Source organism: Hakea prostrata, chromosome 8, assembly GCF_041222555.1.
Source record: "Hakea prostrata isolate BN-2017 chromosome 8, UWA_Hpros_2, whole genome shotgun sequence".
Lineage (NCBI taxonomy): Eukaryota > Viridiplantae > Streptophyta > Magnoliopsida > Proteales > Proteaceae > Hakea > Hakea prostrata.
Window position 1 is genome coordinate 45,568,149 of NC_142607.1, and position 8,878 is coordinate 45,577,026.

Here is an 8,878-nt window from a genome sequence, read left to right on the forward strand (position 1 = left end):
AAGACTCTCTCTGGGACTCTTGGTAGTTTGGTGTCTTTTCCCTCTCAGAGGATTTCAGAAAAAGCCTGAAAGATGTTCGGTACTTATCAATATGATTGCCTAAGTGGGGTCCAGTCCTTAGGAAGTGCGGTTTCATTGTCAAAAATTAACGGAGCCGTAACACACCGTGACGGAACCGGTACGGATTGGCCACGTTACATACTTACCGTTACTAATTTAAGCCAGGTCTCTTCACATTCTTCAAACGATCCTTCCCTGGAACCTAACGTCGTCTACCTCCCGTTCCGTCTTCCTGGTTCGAAACCCTAACCCTAATTTCTCCCCCGAAAATCTTTCTCTTCTCTCTCTTCTATGGCCTCCTGCGACGACGATTTCAATCTGCTCAGTGACGATAACCAGACAACCTCTCACCACCATCACAACCTTCATCACCCCCATCCATCATTCGCTTCTCATCGATTTGCTGCTGCTGCTGTTGCTAAGCCTATTACAATCCACTCTTCTTCTCACCTTCTCAACAACCTTCGACCTACCAATGCCGCCGGAACCGGCGGCGTAAGCCCTAAGAAGGTCACTGGGACAGCCGGAGATGAAGACGATACAGATGCATATAGTGACGCCGCCTTCTGCTCCCAGGCTGATCCCAAGTGCCCTCCACCCACTTTTCATGATGTTAACCCTAATTGCTTTGCTACCGAAGACGATCCAAACCCCTTCGTTGCGGAGGACGAGTCAGACCCTAACAAAGCTGGACCCGATAATGTTCGCATCGATAAGCGTAAGGATCGTGACGAGCTCAGCGATGGAGGTACCCCTTATAGCTACAAGAAGTCCAAGGCTGGTGGTGGTTCCGCTTCCGCTACGGCTACCTCTGGTGGTGGTGGTGGTGATTATAGGAAGGATCGTGAGGAGTGGAGTGATACTGCGATTGGTTGTCTTCTTGACGCTTACACGGAGAAGTTTGTTCAATTGAATCGGGGGAATCTGAGAGGGAGAGACTGGGAGGAGGTGTCGTCGATTGTCAGCGATAGGTGTGAGAAGCAGAAGTCTTATAAGAGTGTGGAGCAGTGTAAGAATAAGGTGGATAATTTGAAGAAGAGGTACAAGGTTGAAAGGAGTCGGATGAATAATGGTGGTATGTCGGTAAGTCACTGGCCTTGGTTTAAGAAGATGGAGCAGATTGTTGGGAACTCTGCCCCATCCAGGGCTTTGTCCGATGATGACAAGTCCATGGGTGCCTCTTCTAGCATGCTTAGGCAGAACAAGAGGTAATTCTTCTTTAATGTGGTTTAGTGGATTTTTCTGTTTCTGATGACTGATTTTATCTGTGGATGCATGTTTTAAGTTGTTCTCTTGCAAGTCATTGGAATCTTGTTCTGACTGAATTCTCTGTTCCTTGGTGTTTTTGTTGGTAAAGAATTCTTCTTTTCCTTATTGGCTGATTAATTAGAGTTCTGTATCATCTCTAAAATTCTGACTTGTTTCTATAATATTTTTTCTAAAAGATGAGATGACCAACTTCAGATTGTGCTTGCTATATGCCAACTATTTGAACCGTACTGCATTTAGCCGACAGAGTCATCTTATTGTTCCATGCTTTTTTCTACACTGGCCATCTCTCTTGATAAAAGAAACCAAATGAATAAATAAGGCTGTGTGGATGCCGTAGGTGACTGGTAATAGTTGAGAGATTTAGTGGTCTACCATACCTGAAAAGGACCTAGCTGTGTCTCATCGTATATCACATTGTCTTTCTGATTATGTAAGGTATTTATTTTTTTTGTCTCTGTTTGGGATTTTGATTCCATGATTTAATTTGTCAATTGGAAGGCAAGAATCCATGTAGCCGACCCCATTTAGTTGGGACAAGGCTTATTGTTGTTATTGTTGTTGTTGATTTAATTTGTCAATTGAATCTGTTATATGGGTATTATTTTGAACCATCTTAGAAATTAAGTTATACTTGCCAAGTTCACTGGAGGCATCTTAATATATAGGTTAACACTGCAGTAATATTGATGTGTTGATATTCACAGGTCATCATCATTTAACAAAGAGCCGATTCAGTCATTTGAAGGTTTTTCAGTTGATCAGTAACTTTCACGGTAGAACTCTCACAAAAATTTGTTGGAATATAAGATAGAGAACATAAGAAGATTAGAAAAAATGATTAGTTGGATTGAGGCTCTCACTTCTCAACTTTATCTTGGAGCAGTCCTAGTTTTTCAGTAAGTTACTTGGGGTATCTTTAGTTAATTCCCTTCCTTGTTTGCCATGAATCCTTAAAAGGGATTGGCAAGGTGATACAAAGACTCCAATACTTCTTAAGGTTGGTTTCTGTGATGTTGTTGTGGTAGGCCGTAGGGGTACCATTTGATCTGACTTCGATGATATTTGTGACATGTAAGTTCTATCCAGTTGTGCACTGAGATGATGCTGTCAAAGAAATTAGATTAGTTTATTTTTTCTTTTCTGGGGGGGTGGGGTATTGGAATTTATAATAGGTTGTCCTTTTGGCCAGGGTTCATCAAACCTACCTTTTTGGAACAATAGTTCCTTTAATTGACTACTCATCTATGATCTAATGAAATCTACAGTAGGCGTATGAAGAATTAGCACAGTTTTAAGTTTTAGTTTGCTGTTATTTTCCAATAAACCTTATCTAAAAGGCAACAGGTGTTCCCAAAATGTCTTACATTAATGACTTTACTGGCATGTGATATGTATGTGTTCTTAGTTCTTACTAGTTACTATTATTATTTTTAAACTTTGATATTTCATGTGTGTGTTTACATGGAGGGAGAGCGAAGTGGAGGTCCTTCACTTATTTCTTTGGTATGGTCAACCATTATGTTTCTAATGGAGATCAACTGACCTAAAAGCCTAAGTAATCATGCTTTCAAGCCACCTACAAAGTGGTCCTGAAGACTAGATTTCCTTTCAGTCTTGGTTGAACCCTCCTGCCTATCTGCCTTAAATGATGTTGTTAGTATCTGATGAATTTTCTGATAGTGTTTATTCAGAATATTTAGAAGTTCTAGTACGAGCTTTTAAAGCAGTTTGCTTGTGTAAAATTATTTTTTAGGAAAGAATTGCAGGTAATCACATAGGTGTGGAATTTTTAGTTTAAAGCTTTTATAGTGTTCAAGAAAATTTATCATTTTGTACATAAAGGTGCATTTCTGTTTGGTCCATCATGACTATTGTGAATGAAAAGAATATTGTTGCTTTATCCTGATCAAACACTTGTTATTAATATACAGATATGGTATCCAAGCACCTAGTCCTGGTGGCTTGCCAAACACCCTGAAGTCCAAATCATTGACAAACCCTAGATGGCGGAGAGTGGTTTTTAAAATTAGTGGTGCTGCATTAGCTGGGACTGGTTCTCAGAATATCGACCCAAAGGTGCATTTTTTAATCAAATGTATTGCTATTGTAATCTGGATTCCTTAGAATGAAATGAAACAAGTTTTGTTGATGAATGGAGTCATCTCAATTCATTGGTGGGCCTGGACTTTGTGTTATATTGCTTCCTTCTATTGTCAGGTGACCATGTTGATTGCTAGAGAAGTAGCATTGGCTTCCCGCCTCGGAGTGGAGGTATTTTCTTTACTTCCCTTAAATTTCTGGTCTGAATTATTCATTTCTGGATGTATCTCCATTTTGACTTGGTTTATAATCTGTACATTTGATTTCTGATGCATATTATGCTTTAAAATTAGGTGGCAGTTGTTGTTGGGGGTCGTAATTTCTTTTGCGGAGACACATGGGTAGCTGCAACTGGTCTTGATAGATCTACAGCATACCAGATAGGGTAATGTTATTGTTTTTCGTATCTTCTGTATTACTGTGCATACTTTATTTCTTTTCTTCTCTTTATTATTTATTTGTTTAATTACATTTATAAACTGCTGGGATTTGTAAGTGCCCTCCCCCCTCTGAATAGGTTGATGGGAATTTGTAAGTTTATTCTATAGTGATACTGACATTGCTTTGACATATGGGCTGGGTTGTACATTCATTGGGTTGATGTGAAATTTATCTGGTCAGTTCTTCCCTGAAATTACAGCGCTGGAGAATGATCTTCGATCAATTGATTTATTCAGTTTTCTAGAGCTTCACTCAACAGTCCAACATTAAAGGACATAGGGCAGAGAATGAAATGGTTGAATTTAGTCCTTCTGTGGCAGGCTTATCCTTTCTAACAAGCCATGCTTACTGGTTTGTCTGTATTGTCCAAGCATTTGCAACGTGTTTTCACTTATAATTGGATTTTTTTTTCTGCAAACATTCCATTTGCAGAATTTATTCCCCTAGTTTAATCAAACATGTAAGAAAGATGGATTAAACGGTGTAAATGGATACGTGGTGGTTTTTTGTTGCATAAATGCTTCATCCAACGGTCCCTACTATTTGGTTTCCTATTTTAAATTTCTGAGCATATATTGAAGATTCTTTTACACATTTTTTTTCTTTCATTCTGGAATGGTGATAAATTCTTTCTCATTTCTAATTAGAATTATCAATAGAGTATTATCTGGTATTTAATCGTTAGACATGGAAATTGAAAGTTGTTGTTTAATAGGGTGATCTATTTGAAGCCTTGTTCTTTAAATTTCCCCCTTCACTCAAATATTGCTGCCAGATAATTATTTATCAAACTTTATTTCATGTTGAAGTGGTTCTTAATACTGGGCATTGTTGGGAATTTTATGCTATCAGGATGATGGCAACTGTAATGAACTCCATTTTGCTTCAGTCAGCTTTAGAGAAAATGGGTGTTCAGACTCGTGTGCAAACCGTATTTCAGATTCCAGAGGTTGCTGAACCATACAGCCGCAAACGTGCTGTTCGACATCTTGAGAAAGGAAGAGTTGTTATATTTGGTGGTATTGGGGCAGGCATGGGAAATCCTCTCTTCACAACAGATACAGCATCAGCTTTAAGAGCATCAGAGAGTAGGATCCTACTCTACCCGGAAATTCCCATTTTAAAATCCATTTTTGGCTGTTTGCTCCTTTCCAATTTGCTTCCTCTTGAAGTGGGTGCTAATGTTCCATATCTTACTTGTTTTGGCAGTAAATGCAGAAGCAATTCTGAAAGGTACCAATGTTGAGGATGCCTTCGACTCTAGAAGCAATGCCAATGTGTCTTTTGAGCATGTTTCCTATCGAGAGTTCATCGCCAGAGGTGTTTCCTCCATGGACATGATGGCAGTATCTTTCTGTGAAGAAAATCGTATCCCTGGTATGTTGTTGTTCCTATTTCTTTAGTGTGATAAACACATGATACCCTCTTGCTTAAGCGTCTGTTTCCTTCCTTCCCAGTTGTCGTCTTCAATCTAAATGAACCCGGGAACATTTCAAGAGCATTATGCGGAGACCAAGTTGGTACCCTGATTGATCAAGCGGGAATGATCAGCTAATTCATGTTGAGCGTTTAGTTGATGGTGCATGGGTGAAGCCTCAGAAGCACAAACAAGATGACCATAAGATACAAACTGAACATATAATGTAATCTTGGTTCACTAAAACTGTTCCTTGTGGCCGATCGCCACTCATTTGAAGCCCCAGTGAATTCGGCAAATTTCTTCTTTCAAGTTGAAGCTGCTGTCTGTGGATACAGGGTTGTAGCTGAGGTTTCGATTCGTTCTTTGCCACTGAGTATTTTTTAAGTGGCAGAGTTGTAGAACAAACCAATTAGTTATCTGTTCAAAGTTTGCAGGGGAGGCCACTTCTGTTGATACAGGTTTAGTGGTGTATGTGGCCATTGTTGTGTGCCCCTTTGTATTTATTTTTACTGTAAATTGTGTTGACAGTGGAGGTCATATGGTTTATTTATCTGAATGTCGAAAGTCTCTGAACTCTGAATATAGAAGAATAAATGCACAAAATTGCAGTTGATAATTATGGCCATGGTAGTTCCAAATCCTAGAAAACTCTTGGTGTTACGGGTTGTGACCCACTAAAATTGCAAATATTTTCTTTTTCCTTGCGTGAAGTCCTAGCAACTGCCGGTGGTTTTTGAGCTGCTTTTCGGTGAAATTTCTGATTCCATCAAACAAAATTTGCAACCAAGAAGTGTTGGATTACAGTCAACGGGGAAGAAGATGTTCATACATGGAGAAGCCCATTATCAAATGCCACTATCAAATAAACACGAAAATAACACATAAATCTAAAAGAGAATACGAGGAACAGTGAGATTCTGCAGCAGAAAATCAACACCAGTGAAAGCAAAGCCAGGTGAGGGATGGGAGATGAGAACTCAATAAGCAGCCATGGCTTCGTCAGTGGTGGCAAGCGAAGGTGAGAGGGAGTCGCGAGATTCATCCATGTCTTCTCCCAGTGGAGACTGCTCCACACCAATATCCTCTATCATCTTAGCCACCTCAAGCATTGTAGGCCTCTTCTCCGGCTGTTGCACCACACAAGCCATTGCCACTTGTAGTAAGGCCACCATCTCCTCCTCGATGTTCTTGTACCTCAGCAGCTCCGGATCAAACACCTCTGCAGTCCACTCATCTCTCACCACAGATCTCACCCATGTCGGCAGATCCAAACCCTGATCTTCATCATCCCCTCTTGGACGAGCAGGCGAAGGATACTGAGTTGGAGCTCTCCCAGTCAGCACCTCTAACAATAACACTCCGAAACTGTACACATCTGCCTTCTGAGAGAGTCTCTTAGTCTCTGCTTGCTCGGGAGCCCTGTAACCTCCCAATCTTGCTGTTGCATGAACTGGGTTCAGGAGCAGCGACAACCCAAAATCAGAGATGCAAGCCACACCATTCTTGTCCAACAGCACATTCGACGACTTCACATTCCCATGGGGAATCTTGGCCACATTGTATTCCTCATGAATTCGAGCAAGCCCACGAGCAGCACCCAATACCAAGCTGATTCTGGTAGTCCAATCCAACGGAATTCTCCCAGGACCGCGATTTCCTGAAACACAGTTCATCGTCAACAACAAAAAAATAACAGGGCAAACAGAGGATTCTGTTGGAAGCCATACCATGGAGCAGATAATGCAGGCTCCCATTGGGGAGATAATCATAGACAAGAAGCTTCTCCTCCTTAGCATAGTAATATGCCCTGAGACGAACAATATTGGGGTGTTTCAGTTTTCCGATCAAATCCATGTACTGCTCAAATTCCTTCCTAGCACAAGGGTTTGCATCTTTGAGCCTCTTCACAGCCGCCGTGCACCCATCTTCTAGCACAGCCTTGTATACAGTTCCCAAGGATCCTTTTCCTAACATCTCCGCAGAGGCCCTAAGTAGATCTTCCAGCTCAAACTGCTTTCTCCTGTCAAAGAAAACCAACTTACTTCGATCGGTCGCCGTCGTTCCATCACTATCTGCACCACCGCCATTGTTGGCATAAATCTTCTTCTCACCCGTGAAGCTCTTCTTGCTCCTCGAGTAGTCACTACCCGCTTTGGAGCTTGAACTGTTCTCTCCTGGACATCTCCTGCAACAATGAGCGACTACGAAGGACATAATGACTAGTACAACCACGGAAATCGCCACCACAATTCCAACCACGGCGGCTGTTTTGAGTCCCTTCCGTGGTTGTGCTTTCTTGGCTGGATCGGCTGTAATGGTTGTGGGCAAGGAGCTAGGGTTTGAGGGCACCACAGACTGATCCGACGAAACTGGAGGAGACGCATCGGAACAAACAGGTAATGGACTAGACCCACAGAGCCCTGCATTGCCCGCAAAGCTTCGTAAACCAAATTTCTTCTGTAACCCAGTAGGAAGTCTTCCTATCAACTCATTGTTTGATACATTGAGCTCCTTGAGCAAGGGAATAGAAGAGGAAAGATCAGGGAGTTGGCCTGAGAAGAGATTATTTTGGAGACGAAGAGTCAGGAGACGGGTGAGGTTGGAGATGGAAGCAGGAATGGGGCCACGGAGATTGTTGTCGGAGAGGTCGAGTCTGAGAAGACGCTTCAGGGAGACAATGTCGGAGGGGATTTCGCCGGAGAAGTCATTGTTTGCGAGGTACAGGAGCTTCAGGTTGGAGCAATTAGTAATGGGTAAGATGGAGCCGTTCAGACGGTTGCCGTGAAGATCAAGAAGGCGGAGCTGGTCTAGAGAAGAAAGAGAATCGATGGGTCCTCGAAGGTCTAGATATGGGAGGGTGACGGCGACGACTCTGCCGGCGGCATTGCAGCGAACGCCGTGCCAGGAGGACTTGCAGGCGTCGCTGGATGTCCAGTTGCTTTGAAGGTTGCCGTGGGCGTCGGTTTCAGTTCGGAATCTGAAGAGAGCTTCAGTGTCATTGTTGCTGATTTGAGCAGCTAAAGGGAGAAGAATGGTAGCGAAGAAGACAGGAAACAAGGCGAGGGCAGCTGCCCCCATTGGAGAAGGAGATGAAACTCAAAAACTAACCCAAACTGACCTTATTCTGCTGGGTTTCAACTTTCAACTCATGCAAGTTTTCAAATTTGAATTATGCAAGCATTGCATTCCCAGTTCTCTCTCTTTCTACATGTGAGCCTTACTCTCCAATTCCACACACTGCTATTAAACTAAAACTAAATTAGAAGAAAACAGAGACCCTCTAGCTCTCTCTGAGTTCTTATGGTTTTCTACCACCATTGGCTTCTGGATGGAGAACTAAAAGGAGGAGGAGAGGAATGATTAAAAAGTGCGAAAAAAAGAGGGGAGGAATGGGAAGGGTATGAGGTGGTGATGGTGGTTTGAATAATTGCTGCCTTCCACTCTCCCCCTTAAATGGAATGAGTACTGAAACAAGCTATCACCTTCAAAATTCCACTTTTTCATGTCGCGTGTTTCTCTTTTTCGCTCCCTCTCTCTCTTGCTTGCTCTGCAAGTGTTGCTTTAGAATAAAGATTGGGGAAGAGA

General features: G+C 42.1%; 2 protein-coding genes across 2 annotated transcripts; one reads left to right on the forward strand and one right to left on the reverse strand.

The window, feature by feature from the left end:
• LOC149008176 (uncharacterized) lies at positions 1-6,312 on the forward strand. The gene is made up of 7 exons (XM_089164961.1): positions 1-1,268; positions 3,264-3,408; positions 3,550-3,603; positions 3,726-3,817; positions 4,726-4,961; positions 5,083-5,250; positions 5,331-6,312. Exons 1-7 carry the CDS (start codon positions 352-354, stop codon positions 5,426-5,428), a joined length of 1,710 nt encoding a protein of 569 aa, XP_089021087.1. The 5' UTR covers positions 1-351; the 3' UTR covers positions 5,429-6,312.
• LOC149008177 (Leucine-rich repeat protein kinase family protein) lies at positions 6,271-8,878 on the reverse strand. The gene is made up of 2 exons (XM_089164960.1): positions 7,021-8,878; positions 6,271-6,950 (listed from the first exon to the last, which is right to left on the reverse strand). Exons 1-2 carry the CDS (start codon positions 8,369-8,371, stop codon positions 6,271-6,273), a joined length of 2,031 nt encoding a protein of 676 aa, XP_089021086.1. The 5' UTR covers positions 8,372-8,878.